At 38.5% G+C, this 24,802-nt stretch overlaps 1 protein-coding gene across 1 annotated transcript; it reads right to left on the minus strand.

Moving 5' to 3' along the window:
- Nucleotides 1-293: 293 nt before the first annotated feature.
- Nucleotides 294-24,802, minus strand: MAK (male germ cell associated kinase; the record flags this gene model as incomplete). Its single annotated transcript, XM_084280381.1, has 14 exons — nucleotides 294-448; nucleotides 2,978-3,103; nucleotides 5,613-5,687; nucleotides 7,583-7,714; nucleotides 9,337-9,467; nucleotides 9,982-10,172; nucleotides 11,152-11,472; nucleotides 13,956-14,123; nucleotides 18,973-19,144; nucleotides 19,234-19,366; nucleotides 21,165-21,244; nucleotides 22,306-22,427; nucleotides 23,328-23,382; nucleotides 24,702-24,802. The coding sequence occupies 14 exons, from the start codon at nucleotides 24,800-24,802 to the stop codon at nucleotides 294-296; spliced, it is 1,962 nt and encodes a 653-aa protein (XP_084136507.1).

Consider the following 24,802-nt stretch of genomic DNA (forward strand, 5'->3'; position numbering starts at 1 on the left):
TGTACTTCAAGTCTATGCCAATAGCAGACATCACATTGGGCAAACCCCCGTGGCGGTCGTTTTGAGAGTAGGAGGATAGGAGATCCATCTACAGGAAACTATAGAGTTAAATCTACTTCTCTGTAGTTTTGGCAATGTGTTACACAATACTTCAATAAATCCTACTTTTGTAGCCAGTATTTTATGTGATATTACACGTACTATACAGGGAATAGAACACAGTAGGCATTTCAGGTTTGCAGTGCAGGAGAGCTGAACATTGCTCGCATAAGATCTACACTGGATGGCATTTTCTATCTGTTTCCTCCATATTTGGCCACCCAGTCTGTTCTTCCATGTACTGGCTGAATTGATGGTGGGCGAGTTAAAATACTCATGTTTTTCGTTGCTGAATTGAAAGTAGGACCTGGTAACTGAGCACGAGCAGCTTTGGTTTTCCAGGAGTACTCTGAAAGAAACAAGAACTCTTAATTAGGACTCAAAAGGTATTTTAGTCCTTCAGAGATAAAAGAATGAGAGCTTAAAGTTGACTTGTGGCACTGCTCAAGAGTGCTAACAGAGCAGGATACTTTGTTCTCTGATATACTGTCTATGCTTGTTTTCAGATATGGTTAATGTTCCCTCTACTTTGTGTATCTTACTAGTAATTCTCATCTACTGGATACCTGTTGAGCAGCAATCCCTTGAGAAAGCACTGAAACTGAAATTAAGTGGAAAAAAACCAATGTGTGTGCCTCTGTATCTACTACTGCAAAACTGTTACAGAATGCAAGCAGTCTATCCTCTGCTCAAATATTTTAAAAAGCATGTCATTATAACATTGCTAAACTTCCTAAGACCCAAAGAGCTTGAAGGACAGTTCCTTTTGAGGTTTTTATGCTTTCTATTCCCCTCCTGCTTAGCTGAGAATGCCTGGTGTACTTGGGGGCAAGACCTCTTTCTTCATCTCCATTTCCTGTTCCTCTGTTGATTTGGCAGGATCTGTTCCACTTCTGCAGGTTTGGTTTTTCTACCCCTTAATATTAGCCTCCACCTGGTCTTGGGCACCGTGAGTCGTGCACTGCTGTATTCCTGGCCTTCCTGCTCAGACTCCTCCTTTCTGCATTTCAGGTAGTCTTCTAGCTTCATGTGATTACAGCAGCTGCCCTGCTGCAGGAGCTGACAGCTCATGTTTTTCTTCACGTTCATCTCCCATTCTGCTATTTTCCCCACCCCTCAGTGACTGGGGGCCACTCTTATCCAGAATCCTGCTGTCTCTTACATCGTAGTTTCCTTTGCATTCCTAAAGTATATCCTGCCCCTTCCATTCCTACTTCTGTAGTTTAGTTGTCTTTTATTGACTATGACTGAAACATTTAATTTAGCATGCTATGGATATATATATTTTTGTACCTACGTATCATTCCATTTCTTAGAGAAAACCACCTACTTTTGGTGGTATTTTTCAACAGTGGATTGAATCCATTAGGGAACAGGGGAGGATCAAAGCATTTAAAAAGGAGGAGTTTCAAGAACCTGGGAGTCAGGTCTCCACCTCTTTGAAAACTAATACTGTTCCTTTTTATTGTAGGCTGGCATTCCATCTCTTTCAGCAGCAGCTATGATTCCAGCCTACCCTCTCTTGGCAATGAAGGTCACTTTTCTCAGGTCTTGGCATTTTCCTCTCCTCAGAGAAACCAATCTTTTATACATTAAATTATTTAAATCATGGCATTAAGAAACTTAATGGGAAAATTAAGAGAGAAAAAAGAATTGAGAGCATGAGCTCAAATTTTTTGGTCACCAAAAAATGCTAATGTCCAAATATTGACAGTTAAGAGATAAAACCTGCCATTTGCTTCATTCCTTATCTCTCTTCCCATACAAGTCCACAGAGTTTAGGCTAAATATGAGGGATTTAAGCAAAAGGATTCTTGCTCTTCTCCAGGACATTGAAGATTTTCTTAATTGACTTCTTAGTTTCATTATAGATTTTCAGTTTCTTTCTAGAGATTAACAATGAATCTATTTCCTTTTGTATCACCTTACGTTTGTTTATGTAAGGTACAGCTGCATTGTTACTGTATCCAAATTATAAAGAACTGGTCATTTGCAGTCCTGTGTTTGGCCTTTACCATTTATGATGTAGCAGCAGTGAAAGTTTCACTTCACAAAGTACTCTTGTGATATTTCATGGGTACAAGTGCACTGTCATCTCAGTCTCCACAGACTTACACAGCCAACACAGTGAGATGCAGACACAGTGGAAAACTGCCTTACATTAGCACCACAGAAACCACAGGCAAATTAGACAGGGCCAGTAAATAAGAGAGAAAATAATTTAAATGGACTGTGTATAACATACCTGTAACATTATTTGTGAATTTACTGAGTCACTTGATGAAGGTCTTTGACTTTTTAAAAATTGTTGAGGCCACTGTAAGCCTGGATCAGCACCGTTCAATTGCATTAAGTGATATTAAACTGATTAAAGACAAAGCAGCCTTAAGATACATTAAAATCACAGTAAAAAAAAAAATTCCTCCAAACCCACTCAAATACAAGGCTTTTGTATACTTGCTAGTTGGTGACTATATCAATTTCTACTAGCTCCATAAAGCACAATTTGTACTGGTGTCCAGTCTACATGGCCATTTACTCTGGAGTTGTGGAGTTACATTATTTTTACAATTCTGTTTAATCCTTCACCACTAATGAACAGTGGTTTAGCAAATGGTCCACACCTAGAATTACAAAAGGTATGCACCTTTATTCTCCTTTACTTAACAAATGATAGTAGGAAGTGTTTCTCTAGTTATCAGGATTGCTCCTACACACCTACATTAAATTCACTTAGGTTAAGAACAATTTGTGCCCAAGAATTTTATTTATAAAACTTGAAGAAAACCTCACTAAGGGCTAATAAATCTTTTAGGAAGCATGGGGAATGAACATTCCTCTTGGTCTCAGACACGTATGGTAAAAGGATGTTTCTTACCTGATACAGGTGCACCAAGAGGAGCTAGCTGTATCTGTTGTCCAGCTGATCCAACTTCTTTTTTATGAAAGGAAGGGATATATACTCCTGTGTTGTAATTAACACCACTTACAAAGCTGGGATTTCCTGTTGACAGAGATTTAGTATTTTCAGTTGCGTTCAAAAAACCTTGTCTGTTTCATAAAGTCACTTCAAGATATATTTGCAGTACCACAAGAGTACTGAGTGCTCTTTAAAAACTCTCTAGTGCTGGTTTGTTGAAATATATATTCATTCTTTGCCTTGTGTATTATGGGACCCCTTCCAGGATCTTACAGACTCAGTAAGCTGCAGATCCAGAACACTGATCTCCAATTCAGCAGGAGTGAAGATGGCAGAGGAGGACTAACATTGCACTAGCACTGTCATTAAAGTTGGACCACACAAAGGTTTACACTGAGTTTTAGAGAAAGGAACTTACCTTCTACTTACAGCTACCGGCTTTACTTGAAGCTGGTTTAAGCACTTCAGTATTTGAAAACTATCACTCAACAGTACTCTTGTGCTCCATGTTTGGTCTGAATCTATCTAAAATATTAGAATCAAACTTCTCTTGGGGTACGTGGTGCACCACTTGAAGTTGACTTTGCTAGTTAAAGCCCTGCTATAAAAGTCAGGCCTAATTACATTCTTTCTTTAACCCTGGTTGTAGTTTTATTGTGCCTAGTATTGGTCCAGATCTTTAAAGCAGTGCTACCTTGGGAAAGCTGACATAACCATTCTCATTTGGAAGCTGAGAAACACCGTGTATTTACATCCAAAAGTAGTACTGAAATTATGTTTCTTGGCAAAGAATCTTAACAGAGGGATCTGTTAACAATACTTAGCCTCCCTGCTCCAAGGAAATTTCATACCTTCTCCATGTCTGCCATCACTTGGGACAGTGTTAAGATGACCGGCACAACGTCTGGAGAGAAATTCTTTTCTCCAGCATGGTTTTCTGTATTCAGTAGTGTAAATCTGTGTACTACGACACCATACACAGGAATTTAAATTTGACTTATCAAGTGTGAGCATTTGTATCATACTTATATTCACTATGGTTTCAAGAGTAGCTACAGCAAAACATGAAATACCTGATTTTACAAGCTTTTCTGTTTCCTAAATCTCTGGCCTCAGTTCAATCCCCAAAAGTTTCTCTTCACACACACACACTCCTAGTCCTCTGTGATAATGTCAGAGCTCAGAGCAGTGGATCTATAAAAGCTCCAAAACTGGTCATCTACAAACCCCAAAAGGTATCATCAGCTAATTACAGCTGTGTTGGGTCACTGCAGGCCTCACTGCAGGCCTCCCTGCTGAGAAGCACTAACAGCACATGGCTTCCCTGTGCCCAGCTGCTGCCAGTCTCCAGAACTGTAAAGAATGACGCAAAAGTCCTGGTGAAAAAAATACAGCTTTAATGAAGTATTTCACTCATATTTAACTTTCTTGCAGGAAGTCTTCCTTCCAGGAAGGAATGAGAAGTTATTCTTTAAGTTGTTCTTATTCTTCCAGGAATTTGCCTGAAAAACAAAACAACACACAGTTTTAGTGGTTAGTTCACCTGCCTGTGCACAGACATGCACATGGACATACATTCTCTTATTCCCCTGTTCCTAATCATTTCACTGGGAGTGGCACATAAATAACAGCTCAGTAGCATTCCTTAAAATTTTGAAGTCTGAAAATAAGAACATGGCAGGACTAAATTAATGTAACCTGAAAAAGACTATTTCTATCAGCTTCTTACCTACAGCTCAGCAAAGCTGTTTCTCTGTCAGAAGTCACTCAATCATTTTTTTGGTTGTCCTTACCTCTCAATTTCCAGTGTCCTTTATAAACCCTTCTGCAGGAAATGGAAGCCAGGAGGACCAGTCTGGAGGGGTGATGTTTTGTTGGATGAGAACAAGGGAAGGGGAAAGGTCAATATAAAATAACAGCATGCCTACAGAATTAAAAAAAATAAATCCTATTGAAAAGCACAGGTCCTTACCTCTGATGACTGTGGTACAAAAGAAACGGGTTCTTGCTGAAGAAGTATTCATCCATCATGCATCCAGCAGGTCTAGCAGCAGATGTACAGGCACACATGCATGGCAGTGATGTCGGCAAGCGCACGTGTGACCCAGGCCGTACCCCCTACTCCAAACAACACATACCTATCCTTTGTGAAGAATCAAAGTCATTGAATCGTTTGAGCTGGGTAGTGAGTTTGGAAACCCTATGAATAGTTGCAGGGAGACACATCACACAGGCAGTATGCACCAGCAGGGCCTGAATGTGCAGAGAGGTGAAACATTCCCAGGGCTTTACAACGCTCGCTGCGAACACGTGTTTAGACTCAAACTAGGCTGCCTGCAAACAGGAGCTTCCACCCTCTCACACTATGGGACCTCCATCAAAATCTATGCAAATCGCATAGGGTCTGTCTTTTAGAGCACTGTAAGTTCCAGAAGACATCACAACAAAGAGTGAGGTTTGACAGAACTGATTCCAATCAAAAATGAAGTATACAGTCAGCTGGAATCTGCAGTGTAAGTGCTATTTTTATGAGGAAATGTGAAACATAAATACAAGATGTGTAAAGAACCAGGCTTTAATTGCTATAAATTACCTTTTGGATCCTCTAATTTTTCATTCAACCTTTCTTTGCATGATAGTTTTTCAATAGGTATAATTAAGTTCTCATCTGTAGGCAAGGAAAAGAAAAAGAAGAAAAAGATAGGAAGACAGAACTTTAGAAGAAAGCATATGAAGCACCTGGCTGGGTGATATAAGGTGATATAAAAGAAATGAGGGAAAACAAAGCAAGAAAGAAAGAATAAATATCTGACTTTAACTATAGCGTCATGTTCCTATATTTCCTCAAGCAGGAAATGTTACTCTAGTTACTTTAGAAGGTCCTTTCTAACAAAGGAATAAAAATGTGATTTACCAACATTGCAATCACATTCCAATCATACAAATATAAAATCACAAATTTAAGCACTCAAGCATATCTGCAAAGTTGACCCTAGCTCTAACCTTACGATTCTTCATAAATAAAGCATTTGTAACTATTTGCTCTCATCTTATTTCACCTTGGAGCAATGTTGTGGGTAAGTTAAAAAAAAAAAAGCACTTAAACTGAAAGTGGTTATTTAAACAGTAAACAGCACAGTGTCAACTTTCAGTTCTGCCAGTATAAAAATGAAAGCATACAGAATTTACACGTGTTGTATTTCCGTGACTGGTGCTCCAGCTACCCTGGTTTCACATGTCTCTCAAATGTTATTGCTTCCCCAGTATATGAAGCATCACGTGCAATTTAAGATACTGACAGAAATACCACCAAGTACTTTCAAACATTAAAAATAAACAGTTTTAGGTTTTGGGTTTTATTTTCCCTTGTAAACCAGTAAGACAAAATTGGGATTTTATCATTAGCATTCATTTTATTTTCAGTGCAGTTCAGGAGGCAGCTGTCTAGTGCATCAACACATACTTTTTTAAACAGTGCTTTGCCTTTTTATGCTTAATTCCTATTTTCTGAATCTATTAATTCACTCTGAGACACCCAAACACTATTATTTTGGAAAACAAAAAGCTACATGTGATGATTGCTTAAAACCATGTATTCTATTCCACCAAAGTTCTACTGGGTGCTGTTATTTTTCCACTTTCTAAAAATCTTTCACATAGTCGCACATGAACAACATATAGCTCACCTGACTTTCAGAGGGAAAATGAGGTTTGTTGACACTGCAGAATGGCTAGTAAAGGTCTATTAAAAAGGGGTGCAGCATCTGCATGTAAACAAACCTTCTAAAGTTCTTCCTGTACAAGCAGGTAAGGCTAGGTAGTGTACTGGCATTAAAGTATTTGGGAGTGGCTCCTGCTAGCTGGTCAATGGCTGCCAAGTTGTTAACAAGGTAACCTCCCGTAACAGAGTGATGGGACTCTGTACCTCAAGTATAGGGCTTGGTAGTCAGAGGGCAGATTTTAGTCTTGTCTGGTCTGATGCCTCCCCTGGTAAAATCTTAGATAAGCCATTTAACTAGTCAGTCCTCACTCTACAAAATGCTGCTAAAAGTGTTCTTCACAAAACGTAACACCAAGAGGCACCTTACTGCAAGTTCCTGGCTGAAAAGAAGGGGACATTTTATGGAGAAAGTATTTAGGACAAAGCTAGATGATTGCTAAAAGACATGCTTAGAACGTTAGGCAGTACTTTTATTACACACACAGAGCACCCGCCGTGTTGTTTTCATCTGTGAGACTCCTGTGTTCCCCGACACACTGATCAGGCAGTAATGAGGTCAAACTAGCTGCTAAAATTAACACAGTAAAATACTGGTCTAAGAGGATTATGTAAAAAGTTTATCTTGGCAGGACCTTGTAATAGGGTTTTGTCTACACTTCCTTTATGCTCTGAAAGCAAAATACATAGTTTACCCAAGAAGTTATTTCAAGAGTGTCATTAATGCAAGGCTACAAAAGCGTTAGCCTAGAAACTAAGCCTGATAACAGAGGTTAAAGCAGATCGTCTTAATGAAACTGAAGTTCGGTGAGATATCACGTGACCACTTTTAATTACACTCTTACCTGTAGTATTTCTGTTAAAAGTCACTCCTGATCCAGTATGTGCCTGCTGTTTAGAAAACAACTGGTTGTTCCAGGTTCCTTGTGATCCTTCTTTATTGATTGCTACTAAAGAGACGTTCTTGGGGTTTACACCTTAGAAAACAAATTATGAAAAACATTATAAATTTTCAAACGTAATTCAATCAATGAAAACCAGACATTTTTAAAACAGTAAAACAAAAAACTGAATTATTTGTGGTTTACATGACAAGAACAATGTCCATTGATTAGGTTAGACTGTTTGGCCAAACCATGAAGACCAGAGACATTGATTTAAGAACAATTCTCTTCGTGCTTTCAAGAAAACTTAAAAGCTGTTTTAATAGAGTTACCAAACTGTTTCCATAAAACTATAATCTCATTATTGATCTTTTTGACTCTCAAACAATTAACACAAATTAAATACAGCTATCAAAAATTAGGAAGGGTTCTCAAGGCTGAAAATATACTGCTACTTCAAGGGTTAAGTTTTAAAAGTAGGACAAAGAGGTTCTTGCTAGGTCAGCATGTTATGAGTGTTACAAGAGTTAATGGGATTACACAGCATGGAAGCAGATCCCAAATCTAGTGGTAACAGAACTGAAGTACTATGGATAAATAACAAACATACTCCTTGGAGTTATTATTCTTTAAAGTGCTGAAATTAATTATTTTTACAGCTATGCCTTTCTCACTGAAAAATTTACTAAAACCAGAGAGACAGTAGAAGCATGCTTGTTAAAAAGATAAGAAATACAGATGATCTGTCTTTCAATAGGGAAGCTCCCCCTCTTTTTTCCTTTTTTTTTTTTCCTTTTGAACTTAAACTGTTGATTCTCTGAGCATCCTATATAACATTCAAGAAGTAATCTGGTATTCATAAGTCATCACTGGCCTAGTGAATTCCTGAGAAATTAGTGATACACTGTAACAACTTGCCTAACCATCATGAAGTCCTCTGTGAGCCACCTAAATTATCATACCAGGATTATAGTAGAGTCATGATATGCTTATTGTAGTAGTGCAAGCCATCATGGTATTAAAAGAGAAGATACTGAGACACCAATGAAAGAATTTGATTATAGAATATATTCATAATACTAACTTCCTTTTTCTTTCCCCTCCTTTCCATTCTTATTCCTAACAATTATGTAATTTCATGACAGAAAATCACCCAAATTTAGACTAACCTATCTATCTATTTTTTAGGAGAATGACTGCCCTGGGAAGGGGAATGTGTGAATTCCTACCAGTGTGAGTGGCTTACATTTCTAACCACTTCCTACCAAGAAGGGTAACTGCACTTACCAAAAATTTCAGTTAAAAAAACCCTAACCTCCTAACACTGCAAAACTAAGAACTACGAAATATCTCTCTATTTTTTTTTAATATGAGCAGTTTCTTCAGTCTTCAGATATACTTGCCTATAGGCCAATCAGGATATATTCCTAGGAATTCAAGATATAATGGATTCATATTACTGAGGGGTTTATGTCTTATTAGTGATAAAAGAGCCTATGAACTTTTATGGTGCAGTGTTGACCTTCCTTCCATGTTTACACAGCCAGAAACTTATGCATCGATTATCAAGATATATGTTCTGGGACAGACTTTTAGTTCACAGCCTGGCTATGAAAAGTGAAATTATCCTGTATTAAATCTAAAGTTTCAAAGTTCTGTACAACCACGATTGTTCACAGCTTCTATTTTCTGTATGTATTGACTTTTACCCTTACCAGGTAGGTATCTTGATTGCCTCAGATAGTACTGTTTAGCTGATGTATTAGATCTTCCAGAATCATTTCTCATCAGAATCTTATTTTCCCCTCCTGGCTGGATACAGCATGAAGCTTTTGGTTCTGGCACACTGAAAAAACCAGAAAGTTCAAACAATGTGACCTGACAGCTCCACCTTGGTATTACTGCAAGCTGACCCTAGCCTAAAGAGTACAGTGCTCTTATCCTGTTTTCATCAGTAGAATTTATTCCCACAAAGTAGCAACCAAATCTTGTGCCTTATGAGATTTTGATCTGGGACTCCGAAAAACAATAGCAAAAGCAAACGTGGGTAACCTTAGCAGAACTTGGTACCTAGCTTTATTTCCTTGGTTGGTTAAGTTAGTGTATCTGATTTTAGTAAAATACACGGTTTCTTAATAACAAAACAAACACCTAAGCCATACAGTGACTGAAAACAAACTTGATTCAGTGTGGATATTACTGGTGCTTTATCAACACCACACTCAAAGCTGGCTCGCGCACATAGCTCTCTGCATACTTGCAGAATTTTGGTGACTTAATTTTTAGCAGATTTGTCTTATCTACAAGTTTACTGGACCGTACTGACTAAAAAAAAGTTATTTTATAATTATAGGACTTACCTAAAAAGACATTCCTTGGTTTTCTTTTCTTTTAACAGTGCAATGCTAGGCTTCTTTGAACATGACATTCCAAATTCAGTGTCATCCATGTCATCCCAGCTATCCACAGTCTTTAACAAAGTCTGACCCCATCGTCTTCTGTAGCTTTTAGGACCTACTGCACCATTCTGAGGGCCACTAGCTGCTTGTTTCTGTTTTAAATAGGGGGAAAAAAAGAGCTTCAATTTAATTGTAAAGTTTTATATTTTGTAGTTCTTCCTGAGATTTTTGTATGTTTTATACCAATTCCTGACTTCACTCTCAGAACTTTGAGGGAATTTTTCCCATTGTGTTGTGCCTATTTTGATCATAGTGTTTGAATAGATTTTAAGCACAAACATAACAATAATATTGGCAGTAATTTTGAGTGTGGCTCTGTCAAATTGCTCAAATCTATCTGAAGTAGTTAATGTTCTATTTGCAGACTCAGTTTAATGCTCAGCCTCTGCTACTGGTATCATGCTGAACTTGTGCTCTTGACAGCAGTAGATGAACTGGCAAGAAGTGGGGCACAGTGGTGCCCAGGGTTTAGTAGTGCCAATTGCTGTGGCCCCAAAATAAATACAGCAAATAAAAAGAAGTTAGTCAGGTCTTTCCTTAGCATCCTCTTCGAAAGTAATTACTAGATTTTAAAACTGTCCTTTCATGTAACTATAGTTTGTTTCCCAGCATTTTCTGAATCACTATTATTTTTAACATACTGTAGTTCAGTGGGTGTAAACAAGTATTCATCTTGCTAAAAATCTTACTTGTTAAATGCTTACCAGCTTTGGAATTGGATGAAATGCTTGAGGCAAGCAAAATGCTTTCTCTCCACTTCTCTATAGTACACTAGTATTTTTATGAATTGCTCCTCAAAGGTCAATAAGCAATAGCTGTCGTAACTATGGTACTGCATAAGTGTGTCAGTAAAGGCTGTTATAAATGAACATACATTGTTGCTACAAGCCATCTGTTCTTCTGATTTGCTGTACAATTTTAATAAGTGGGTAGATCTATCCTTAGTTATTCCCTAATTACCTATCTGCATTATCTCTAATAAACCATATGATAATTTTCAAGGGATCACCTGGCTGAAGGCAGTAAGACCTTGTAACATAAATAGCTAAAAATTCATTGAAGACAACTTACTAGAGACGAGGTTTTATTGATAGTTGGAAAAAACGGTTGTGCCTGTGGCTGCTGCTGGTTTTGTACTTGCTGGTTAGCTGTATTCTGAGGCAACTGAATTTGCTGGAGAGGCTGGTGGTTAACCTTTGACAAGGGCTGTGGCTGTGTTTTGTTGGGTACATCAGGTGAAGACAGAGGTTCTGGCTTGGATATAGCTTCCAGTTTAGGTAAAGCTGTCTTTGGCTCTGCTGGCTGAACTGCTTTAATAGGAGTCTGCTTCTCCAGATACTGTGAAGGAGGTCCCAAAACTTGGCCAACTTGAAAGTAAGGATACTTCAAAGCCTGGAGAAGATATAAAATATTTTACTTCAAAAAGTTGACTTTGGTAACTTCATCGAGGATCTAAGGAGGTTTCTGAAAAGTTTGATCAAGCTTTACAGCACATGACAGTACAGACACATGACATCATATGTAAATAATTTGTAATGATAACAGTTCTGTATTTTAAACTCTTCCCATCATGTTCTAGTAAGACAGATGTACTTGTACGTGTCACAAAAAAGTCACATCCTTTCCTTCCATTCTTTACCTCTAGTCTTTGTGGAGTCTGTGTTATGAGGAGCATTTTACATTCAACATCATTTTATTCTACATTCTTTCAGTAACAAATTCCAATCTTAAACCACGTCACTTTCACTACCTTTACTACATGGTTTATTACATGTTTCCACTGCTAAATATCTTCTAGCAACTTGATGAACAGGTGGTTTTGTTGGTTTGGGTGGTGGTTTTTTTCAATTAAAAACCCCAAACAAAAAAAACCCAATCCCTGAGTGCAATGATTGCCATTTAATATTGACATACAGGATTTACAATTAGAGTATGCTAAGGAGTAAAGTTTCTCCTTCATTTTCTTGTCACCAGGTTTCCCTGGTTTTGTTTTGCTCTGAAGTACATTCACTGTGCTTGCTCTGCCTTCATGATACTTATTAGGAAATTACAGTGTCTGTCTTCAGGCAGACGTGCATTTCATTCTTTTGCTCTGACCTTTTCATGCCCACCATCAGACACACAGCAGGGAGATACCTTACTAATACAGCTCCTCCTATATGAAAACAACACACTCTGCTACTCCTGCATAGGATCCTACTCTTTGTTAGCTCTCAAAGGGATATTTTGCCTCAGCCGCACTTGAGAATCGCTGCCTTTGTCCTCATTTCCGTGTACATGCATTAAACTCTCCCTTTTGGCTGTGGATTACACAACTGCTGCAGCTGCTTCCTTGACAACTCACTTGGGCACAAGCTGGTTATTTGCTTTCATAAAGTACCATGCAGCATTCTGAGTAGAGACACAGAGCACAGAACTAGGTCTCAGTGACTTTAACAATAGATATACTTTATAAAGTGGAGAGAAAGGGTTGCTCAACCTCATGCCACCTGCTTAACCACTTCTGAATCAAATTACCTTCACCTAGGATAACTTGCAATACGTCCTTTTTGTTTCCCAATTGTATTACACCTTTATACCTCCTAAATAGGATTGGAATAGGCATGAATACTCAAAAAATTGTAGAATAATAGAATGGTTAGGGTTGGAAGGCACCTCAAAGATATCTAGTTCCAACCCCCTGCCACAGGCAAGGACACCCTCCACTAGACCAGGCTGCCCAAAGCCTCATCCAACCTGGCCTCGGACACTGACAGGGAGGGGGCATCCACCACCTCCCTGGGCAGCCTGTTCCAGGGCCTCACTGCCTTCACAGTGAAGAATTTTTTCCTAATATCCAATCTAAATCTACCCCCTTCCAATTTAAAGCTATTGCCCCTTGTCCTATCACTACATGCCCTTCTAAAAGTCCCACCCCAGCCTTCCCATAGGTCCCCTTCAGGTACCGGAAGGCCGCTGTTTAGGTCCCCTCAGAGCCTTTTCTTCTCTAGGCTTAACGAGCCCAACTTCACAGCCTTCCTCTGGACTCATTTTAACAGTTCCACGTCCTTCTTATGTTGGGGACTCCAGAACTGGGCACAGTACTCAAGGTGGGGTCTCACTAGAGCAGAGTAGATGGCCAGAATCACCTCCCTTAACCTTCTGGCCATGCTCCTTTTGATGCAGCCCAGGATGTGACTGGCCACCTGGGCTGTGAGTGTTCATTGTCAGATCATGTTGAGCTTCCATCAGGACCCCAAAGTCCTTCTTTGCAGGGCTGCTCTTTACCACATCATCTCCCAGCCAGTATTGATGATGAGGACTGCCCCGAACCAGGTGCAGGACAGATGCACCTATTGACTGCCAAATCAATAAAAGATAACCATCTTTGGTACCTTAAATATGTATACTTAATTTTTCAAAAACTAACTTAGAGAAAAATTAAGACCATGTGACTTACTGGTATGTTCTTCCTCAAGTTCTTTCCTTATCACTTAGTACAGTTTATATCCCACCTCTGGGTAAAAATAATCTTTACTTCCTCCATGCTGTACTTCATCTGCAGCTTCACAAAAAGTAAAGCTTAATTTTCAGTATCCCCATTCATACAGATGAGGGAGGAGAAATTAAAAAGGCAGAGGTGACTTCTAGTTACAATTCAAGAAACTCACAGCTCAGATTTTTCTCTGTCCTGTATAGACAGTGTCTTACAATGACTGCTGTACCAGATTACAACTCTCCCTCCTCACTACTCAGTCTAATTCCCACCACAATGTTAAAAATGAAGAGACTTTTCTCTAGCCATCAGTATTATGACAAGCAATTGGTTTCTGTATCTACATTTTTTAACAATGCAAGAAAATCCAGTCTTATACTTAATCATTCAGTGCTCAGACCTGACTTGCTGTAGGTCTCTTCTTTGGGTTCCAGTTCAGCATATCACTCATAAGCTGTATTGCTTCGTTACTTGCATTTGGGATGAGAGTTTTTAGGCTTATAGGGACACATTGTGGGAAACGGAAATTCATGGCAGAAGCAAGGTGGTATCCTTCTGGCCAGTCACTCTGTTTCAATGAAAAGAAAAATGAGTATAAAAACTAATCCCAACAACAAAACAAAGACTATATACATGTATATCTTTGAGGCACTAGATCAAATTTAGTTCTATGCAACTTGAGTTGTGGTTGGTCTGCATATCTCCTTCCTCTACAGTGGAAAACAGAGATTACTGTTTTCTATTACGATTGTTACACCACCAGTGAACGCAGCATCAGCCTCCAATGGCAGTTCTTCTCAAGCTCTCCTGTAGGTAATGCTGGACGTGCCACTGCAGATACCACACTTGGACACAGTCTATCTATGAAGGGAGGAAAGAGTGCAGCAGTACCAGGAGGACCATACGTTCTTTGTGGGAATAGCAGAGGTGAGGACCATCCACCCAGGATCCCACAGCTGTGTAACCATGATACAGCCTATACAATGTACCACTGATTTCACCATTAAAAGGCAATGATTAAGTTACAAGTAGACACTACTGCAATAGGAAAAAACCATGACCACCATATGAAAGCTTTTTCTTCTTGTGTTTTAACTTGCCAAAAGTAAAACATAAAATCTTTAGTTGTTTGTTAATTGCATTGTTTGAATACAGAATCAAGATTAGCAAAGACCTCAAGCAGCCATCTAGTCTATACCCTTGTCCCTTCCTGACAGGCATTAGTCTCAAAAAGCTTCCAGCTTCTGGCGCTCCACAACTGCTCTAAAACAGCCTATTCCAGAGCTCAACCCTTCTCAAGATTAGAAAAATGTAATTTTCTCTTGCAGCAATACAAGACCATTGTTGAGTATGCCATTGCCCATGGATACCATGAAGGACTATTTCTTTTGTCTCTCTAGAGTAGACTTTTTGTACATTAGAAGGTGTATTTCTCCTTTCCTCTAGTCTTCCTTTTTAATGGCTAAAGAAGCACAAACAACTCAATTCCTGAGTCCAGGCTTTCCCAAGTCCAGGCTTTTTAAGTTTTACCTATTCTCTAGGCTCTGCTTTTTCTCTCTTAAAAGGAGCAACTTAGAGCTGAACATGACATAGCAAGTGGAACAGGAAGTTTAGTTCAGATGTCAGTGGAGTGTAGTCCTTTCTCTACGCACTCGTATGGCATTTATCTTTTCTATAACAAATATTGTTGACATATAACACACTATGTAGCTCCGGCATCCTCTTCTACAGATGTGTCACCTGGATAGTTATCCCCAGATGTTTATGCAGCTGGTCATTCCAGCCTAAGTAGAGCTCTCCACACATTACTAAAGAGGTATTTGGGTTTTGTTTTTTTGTTTTTTTTTTTAGAAGCTACATCTCTAATTTTAGAAGAAACTTCAAATTCCAATCTTGTCTTACACTCACTCCTTCCTAGACTGTTCTCAAGAAATAAAAGCATCCTCCTAGGAACACAGGCTGAGAGAGCTGGAGTTGCTCAGCCTGGAGAAGAGAAGGCTCCAGGGAGCCTTTACTGCAGCCTTCTAGTACATGAAGGGACCTACAGGAAAGTTGGGGAGGGGCTAGATACAATGGCATGGAGCAACGGGACAAGGGTTAATGGCCTTAAGATAAAGGAGGGTAGATTTAGATTAGATATTAGGTAGAAATTCTTCCCTGTATGGGCGGTCAGGCCCTGGCATAGGCTGCCCAGAGAAGCTGTGGCTGCCTCCTCCCTGGAAGTGTCCGAGGCCAGGCTGGATGGGGCTTTAGGAAACCTGGTCTAGGGGAGGGTGTCCCTGCCCATGGCAGGGGGTTGGAGCTAGGTAATCTTTGAGGTCTCTTCCATTGCAAACCAGTCCGTGATTCTAAGATCTGTTATGTTAGTGGGCCTTTTATGGAATTAAAAAATTTCATGAGATACAGAGGTCCCATGCTGGAGCGGGTGGAGACATATGGAAGATGCTGTGATCCATGTTGTTGCAAGCTCCTGGCAGGACCTGCAGGCCATGGAAAGAGAGGCCCACCCTGGAGCAGGTTTGGTGGGCGGACTTGAGATTCTGTGGGGGACCAGGCTGGAGCAGTCTGGGCCTGAGAGACTGCACCCCATAGCAGCGACCCATACTGGGGCAGCTGGTGAAGAGCTGAAACCCTGTGGGAAAGGACTCTTGTTGGAGAAGTTCGTGAAGGACTGTCTCCCATTGGTGAGACCCCATGCTGGAGCAAAGGAAGAATTTAAGGTGAGCTCCCCGCTAAGGAAAAAAACAACTTGTGGGGAACAGACCGAAAACCCCATATCCCCATCTCCCCCTGTGACACCATGTCAGGAAGGAAGGGAGAAAAATCACAAATAAAGTTGAGTTCATGAGGAAGGGAGGGGTGGGGGGTGGTACTTCTCATTATCCACTTCCAGTTTCACTGTGTGTGTGTAGTGTAATAGATTAAATGTTTTGTTAAATTTCATGTTGAGCCTGTTTTGCCCATGACGCTGATGGTGGAACAATCTCTCCCTGTCCTTATCTTGACTCCTGAGCCTCTCAATATGTATTTTCTCCCCTGTCCAGATGAAAAGGGGAGTGAGAGCATGGCTTTGGTGGGTGTCTGGCATCCAGCCAGGATCACACCACCACAGAGGAGTGGTGTCTGTAACATTCTCTCTCTGCTTTTATCACTAACATAGTGATAAAAGTACAAAAGTGCAAGCAAAAGTGAAATAGACATTTCAATTTACAAAGAGAAATAATTTAGAATTATTTAAAGCCCCATTACCGACTTTCAACTAATGAAAATGCCTTTTATTAATCTCCCATTTTCAGATTGTCATCAGCTTTTTATTCAATTGGCATACTTCTGGTGCACCATCACTGCCAGTACTTGAATGGTACATTTATGACAAATGAATGCTTCATTTATGACAAAGCAACACAGTTGTCTGTCACTACTTAAAAAAACTAAATTCAGAGATGTCATTAGTATTGTATTACAGAATTAAAGAAAGGCAAATTTGGATCAAGATAGTTTTACAAATAGTATTTTTTCCAGACATTCATTTTTATTTATTCCATTACTCTGCAATAAGGAATTACAGAAATTATGCTCAGAAACTATCTGCAGATACAGACTACTAAAAATAACTGCTTGCATTTTTCAGAATGCAGAACAGCACTTCTAATAAATGCTTTGTCTGTTGTGATAATTCCTATCACAATATTTAAGTACTCTTCGTACACGGTGATCTCCCTGAAGAACCCCTTAGCATCATAAGGAGATGAAATTCAAAAAAGTCTACCCAGCAGCTGACAGAGGCACAAAGGAAGTAACCAGCTTCCTGATCCTAGAAGGATTATTTACAGTGCCTCTAACCCTTAGGATCTTTAGAAGGAGCTACAGTTTTCTCTCCACTACTCATCTGGTAATGTTCCCTGCTTTCACAAACAAGCTAGACCAGGAACTACAGAGTGTAAACAGTCACAATTTACTTCTGTTTAATTACTTATAAGGTTGGAGAAAACCCACAGCAGTCAGCTCAGCTCATCACTGCTCTGCTACTGCACATAATGAAATCCTCTCTCTGACCCCCCTGCACTTCCAGAAGTTGGTTATGCTATATCTTGGCAATGTTCCAGAAGCTAGTCAAAGGTATTCTTAATATACATCAAAATATAGTTCTTACAGTCTTAAACTTGTGAGCTGCTTAAACTTCACACTTGTGTTTGACAAAACGTCTTAAAATACTGCTCCTGTTGCACATTCTTCCTGATGCAGAATTGTCACAGCAAGCACTGTTTTACTTATCATAGCAATTTCTACTTAGTCCTCTAGATTCAGTCTTCACTTCCACAACATACCTTCCATAACTTTCCACCTCTGACCTTTTACTGTCTGCTGTCATGAGTTTGCACCTGTTTCTCAGCATGTTCTCCTGGATGTTTTCCCACCACTTCAAGCTCTGCATGTTCCTAGCTAAGCTTAATCTATTTCTGTTCCTCACTTCTTTATAGATAACAGCGTCTTTACTGGACAAGAAATTATGCTATGTTTTGTGTTAATAGAACACCTATTAAATAGATGTTTTTCTCTCCCACCCTTAGGTTTTCCAGATCTAGAGACTCTCTTCATTCATGTCACGTAGTTCTCTTTCTATCCATAAAGTACTGATATAAATCCATCATTGAAAAATACTTGTTTTACATGGCCTTTTTTTCCCCACTTTGTTCAAAATGTTGCAGGTAAACTAATTTTTTTCTTGTATGTTTGTATGTCTACTTACTAAACCAGCTTTTACCTGCAGTAAAAGTAATTGCATGGTTTTTAGATGTACAACTCAAAACTTCCTTGTAATTTTAAATAGTCTTTAGCCCTTCCAAAAATAATTTAAAATAATTGTTTCCTCTCTAAAATACCACACATTTTTCCTCTATTAATTTTTATTGCTAGTAACATTTTATAAAAAGAGATCTGTGTTTGAGACCAAGTGTTTCCTTTACATTTAAAGGATAAGAAAAGCATAATTTGTCTTCGGTATGGTATCTTCTGCAAGCTCCACATTCTGTGTGCCCTACTAGAAGAATTACACTTTCAAATCAGCTCTGGCAAAATTAAATCCTGTGAGACTTCTGATTTTTTTGCTCATATGTACAGTTCAAAATAACTAAATTAAACAACTGCATCTGGCTTTCATCAAAGAGCAGCAAGGCTAGTCATAATGGTGTGATAAAGAATGGATGCTATTATACAACAAGAGACTCACATTACAGGCCTTTAAAGGGAACTTGAAAGAAATACAGTCGAGAAGACCTTATGTCTGCAAGAAACTTACTAAACCAGTAATTTGTATGTATGTTCTGAAAGAGAGGTAACAGTCAATGTTTTATAATAATATTTTTACAACTCTTTAAAAAGTACTATTGTGTGAGCTTTTTTAAAACAAGCCTTACCTTCTTTGGGGTCCCTAATACTTGGCAAATTTTGAAGATTTCATCTACTTCACTTGTGCCTGGGAAAAGAGGTCTTAGCGTGTACAATTCAGCCATTATGCTGCCAACTGCCCACATATCAATAGGTGAGCTATAAATAGATGATCTCAGCAAAACTTCAGGAGCACGGTACCTGTGAGGATAGAAAGAAATAATAGGTAAATTACAATGGTATGAAAAAAGGTAATTAAGACAATGTATTCACTTCTTAAATCTACTTACCACCTGGTAGAAACGTAATCTGTATAAGGTGGCTGAGATCTTAGCTCTCTAGCCAAACCGAAATCTGCTATTTTCACAAGTTCTGGTCCAATACAGAGAAGGTTTTCAGGCTTCATATCTCTATGAAAAAATCCTATAGAGGATCAGACAGAAAAGTAAAAGGCCAATTATTGTGCCATCACTTCTTAAACAGCAACCTTTTAATAAAGCAATCCAAAATCTACTTTGGGATGTTCTGAAAGAATATAGCTTTTGGGTTTTTCTTTTTAAAATATAAAATAAATGAATGGCAACCTCACCCTCCCCAAGCACACGCATTTTCCCCTCAAGTATTTATTACACCAAGTGTTCTTAAATTAAGAAATGCTAAACCGTTATTAACACACTTAGGGAAACGAATTGGCTATCATGGCAATATCAAACAACAAACCGACTTCAGAATGAAACCTTCTGCTTAAACTGCAATTGTTTTGTCAGTATTAGATAAAGGAAAATTGAGCATCTGACACACATATGCAATTTATAGAATTCCTTGAGTGATTTTTAACTAGCTTATTTATCATTCTGACAACAGTTTGCAGACATAGACATGTAAGAGATAACAAAATTTTGCTCAGGAACGCTAATACTAGTTACACAGGCACATAGAGATTCTTTCATGCTACTGTTGGCTTGAGCACCTATACACCTGGACAGCGATTATGCTGCTAAGCAAATCAATTCTGCTGTTTATCCGGTACACAGATTGTTATAACATAAAACAATTTGATTGAAATTCACTTGCTACAGTAAAGCATTTGATTTCTTCATGCAGAAATTGACAACCTCTGTAGAAAATTAGCTGAAATTACTACAGTGAAATGTAAATGTTCACATTTATTATACCTGTAACTCCCAAACATGGACAAAACAAAATGTTAATAATGTAACTTAGATATGGCAGTTTTTCTTAAATTCTAATTTTCTCAATTATTTCTTGTTGAAATGAGGAAGGAAAAGCAGATGCTAATAATCAGAGGACAGTGTATGATCTCGATCAGAAAGGTATAAAATGGCTATTTCTGTGTATTTGATAATACTAAGCCGAACTAATTTAAATTCATCAACAGGCCTTGCCAGGGCACACGAATGCCAAGCAGAGATCACTGGAAGCACTGTTTCTGGTTTCATTTTCAGCTAATATTTTATTGTTCTTGGAAAGTTTAAGGAATACCAATGTGATAAGAAGGACAAATACAGAGTTGAGCAACAGAGTAAATTACTACTTTTTTTTGAAATACAAATGAGCTTAATGCTAGTATTTCAGAATGCAGTTTGCAGACTGATCTTAACCATGAGAATTAAAAGGTTTTTAAGTGCTGTTAAACTTTTTGTTGCTGCTGTTGTGAGGACACAGCACCTCTTATTTTGGCTGTGCTTGTAATTGCTAGAAAAGGCCCATCTCAACACATTTAAATCCAGCTTGTGTCTGATAAGGAGACTATTTGGATTTCTTAGGGAACCTAAGTTATTTAAGTATTTTTTTAGACGTAGGGTATCATATTAGTTACAGTATACGAGGACAGAAGAAACAGCCATCTGTTATAATGCTCCTTAAATCAATCTTTTTGAGGAAACAGAAATGCATAGTCTAGCACAGGATACAAGTTTCTTTAGTTTGTTAATTAATCTAGCAACTAAGGTGGAAAAAAAAATACTCAGTGGTGCATGAACAACATCTAACGAACTCAAGAAGAAAGAGAAATACCCAATCATAGAAAAAGTATAACTTCAGGCATGGTTCAAAAATGCACCATACTTGAAGCAGCTAAGAATATTTTTATTAGATGTAATTAACAGCCTTTGCTAGAAATATTTACTCATGTTATTACTGAGCATCACCTTATTTTCTAAAAAAGTGCTACACAGTTAAACTCTAGGATGAAACCTACCGTGCTTATGGATAAAAGCTAGCCCTTGCAATATCTGATACATCATGTTTCTGATGACTGACTCAGGGAACAACTTGTTTCTGTGAAGAAACAGATGAACAACTTCACACAATTAAAAAAAAAAAGTCTTTTCAGAACATTTTTCTTCATTCTGCACACACTTCATAAACAAATGAAAACAGACCTGTCACATCTTAAGGGAAAAGTAAGAGAGATGCTGCTAGCACTCATCTCAAAACTCTCTTGTTGCCAGGTTTTACTTTCACTCAAGTGCTGCAGAAGGAGTTCTCTGCAGAGAGGTTCATGATGCTATGTCTCTGCAGAAGCTAGCTAGCCAGTAGAGCACTTGACCAGATGAACAAGGAATGCAGAGTAATGAAGCAAGGAAAAGACCGCACAGGGCAGTGCTGTGGTAGGCGTGTTACCCAGGAGTACTCTAAAGGGAACCCTGATGGAGAGCAATGCTGCTCAGCTGTAGGGTAACATTGTGCCAACACTGCCAGCAGCTACCCCAGGGCACTAACCCACCAGCTTTGCACATTAAGAGCCACAGGCCCATAAGGATGTCTGAAGGAAACACACGTTAAAGGCAAACGGATTCAGCAAAGGAAAGTATTTTTGAAAAGGCAAGTCCTATTCCAAAGTCCACCTTGCCAGCCTTGCTATGGATTGTTTGTACAAGATTGCAACATCACACAGTTAGTCCACGTACAGCTCTTTCTTATGAGCATGCATGCATGTACATGCAGGTGACCATCCCCACCTTCAGCAAAATCCATGAGCAAAAGCAGAATGAACAGTGCTTATCCAATCCTTCATACATTAAAGTGAAGGCTAATAAAGAAAAGAAAAGCATTTGGAATTTCTCTCATGGCTCTATGTATCAAGACATGCAAACTATCATGTTAACAACTCAGCAAACTGTTACGTCCCAAAGCATTACAATATACAATATACAATATTGTAATGCAGAGCAATGCAGAGTTCTACCCTCAGATAGGCAGGTGCAGCAACTCCTGTTCACACCAGTGGGGCTGCAAGAAGAGCCTAAAACAGAAATTCCAGTGTGTTTTTCATGACAGTATAAGAATAATTAAATGAAGTATGACAGCACACTGTTTGTTCTGTAAGAAAGACATACCTGTCCTTCATTAACTGATAGAGATTTTCCTTCATGTATTCAAAGACAAAGTAGAGGTGGTCATTTTCTCTTATGACTTCTTTCAGTTTTATTACGTTGGCATGATTTAGCTTCTTCAGAGACTGTAACAGAGCAAAATATGGCTTCAGGTAACTTGACAGAGGCTTTGATGCCCTGGAGCTAACTTTTTAACACGTAGAAGATTTTAGCAGGGAATTTACAAAACATGTCCATCTAATACTCTGCATTTATCTTGTAATCTCTGTTTCAAAGAGCAACAAAACAGGATTTTAAATTGATTTTGAATAAAAGGAGCAAAGATATTAATAACAGTTTAAAACTACTTCTAGTGATTACATCATAGCTGTTAATCTTCAGATTAACACAAAAACCTAATTCCCTATAAGGGAAGACAGTTCTGGAGCTGCAACAGGTCCTGTTTGCAGATTTGAATAAGAAAACTCAGCAATGTTGGTATGAAATTTTCACAAACAAGGATTCTTTTACAGGTGTTCTTTTTAGAGATACTGATTACATGCAACCTCCAGTGAGTTAGAACAAAATTCTGGAAACCCAACCCCACTGTTCTAGAGTTTTATATACACAGAAAAATCAGATTTCCAAAACATGGAATGACTTGGAATTTAAACCCAGGTTTTCAAGTGCTACTCTAGCATTTGGTTAGCCAAAACTCCTAGTATTCTCTACAAATACAAGACATGAGGACTGGATATACACCTAGAAATCTGCCAGTAAAATGAAAGAGCAGAACAGTAAAACACATGCACAAAATCAATTTGCTTTCTCCCAAAGACAAAGAGCTTGGATAGGACACATGGCCTCTGTTTGAGAATAATGTGGTATTCCACAAAGCAGCAGGAGATGTAGGAGTGCCAGTAGCCCATGGCTTTGTGGAACTGGCCACACTTGATTAGAGTTCACAGCCTGGACATTGTAGATGCCCTCTTCTTTCACACAAACCTAGCCAGACAACTTAAAGTGTGGTATGTTCACCACTTTACCTTGACTTCTCTCAAATTCATACATTCATCCCATGAATAGAACTTTCTTTTCATTCTGAAATACAAGTCCGAGATAAAGTATTTTCAGTGAACAGCACAGAATGCTTTTAGAACAAAAAAAAATCTAAACATGTTATTTTCCAGGCGTAGCATTAGCTGTACTTCAAACTCAGTTTAAAACATTCTAGAACGCAGAAACAGAATTAAAAGCAGAGTCAACTCTTGGAATTGTTCAAAATTTAAGTGTTTGATGATTAATCACTGCAAACATATTTTTAGAGGGGTAGTTAGCCCGAGAGACTGTGATATTCCAAAGTATTTATAAAAACATCAGGGACAAAATCCCTCTGTATGATTTGAACTGTGCTCTTAATAACAACGAAAGCAACAGTGCCACTGCACATAAAACATGGGTATTTCAAACCAGAAAAATCATCTCTTTGTACCCAAGTTACATAGACCAGGAAAGCAATTGCAGATTTTAAAAATACAGCTTTCTTATCTTGACATAATTAAGCATCTGACTTGATAATTTTTGCAACCCCCTTCCAAGGTATTAAATACCAAATAAAAATGTTCTCATATTTTCAAGCAATACCCATATATACAATAGTCTCTATTCATTATCTACAGCAGTGTTTCATTTTTAAGTCTTGCACAGATACAAACACGGATATCTGGTGACTTGGGACGGGGTTGTGAATGTCATATTATTTGCTGTGCTTCTGTGAAATTTTATCACCTGGGGCTAAGAGATTTAAAACAAAAATTTTAATTTAAAATAAATGCATCTTCAACTAAAACTGACACCCTCTCCCCATCCACGCCCTCAAAAACCCAGGGTTAAAATTCACACAAAAAGGTACCAAGGACACATCCTTTATTCCTTTATTTACCTGACCAGATTGCTGCCAGGTATTATCGATGTAGCAATATATGAAACTTAACACAGGTCCTAAAAAGACTTGAGGAGGGGGGAAGGTGTTTCAAATCTATCCATTAAGATAAGTATTCTTACAAATAAATAAATTTCCTAATTAATCAACTGCACAGTCTGTTTTGTTTTTTCTTTGGTGTTAGCCCAACATTTTAGAAGGAAGCATGCTGTACCTGAAGAAAAGCAGCATGTATTTCGATAAACCCAGATAAATCATTAAGTTATACAAACTGACATAGTCTCACTATTAATCTGCTAGATGGAAGTCTGATCCACAATCACCCTGTTAATCATCTAATTGAAAATATTAATTTTGTTACGTTAATTTCCTTGAAAAAGGACAACCTTTTCTACACAGATGGCAGACAGCAATAAATTCAGAAGCTAAAATTTTCAAGCTTTTGCAAGTACCTGCACTAAATTCAGATGCCACATACCTTTTGATAGCCACAAGTTCTCCCGACTCGTTGCTCTTCCCCATCAGCACACTGCCATAGGTGCCATCACCGAGTTGTTTCATGATTGTGTAACGATTCAT

The sequence above is a fragment of the Gallinula chloropus genome (genome assembly GCF_964237585.1).
Source record: "Gallinula chloropus genome assembly, chromosome: 2".
Classification (NCBI taxonomy): Eukaryota; Metazoa; Chordata; class Aves; order Gruiformes; family Rallidae; genus Gallinula; species Gallinula chloropus.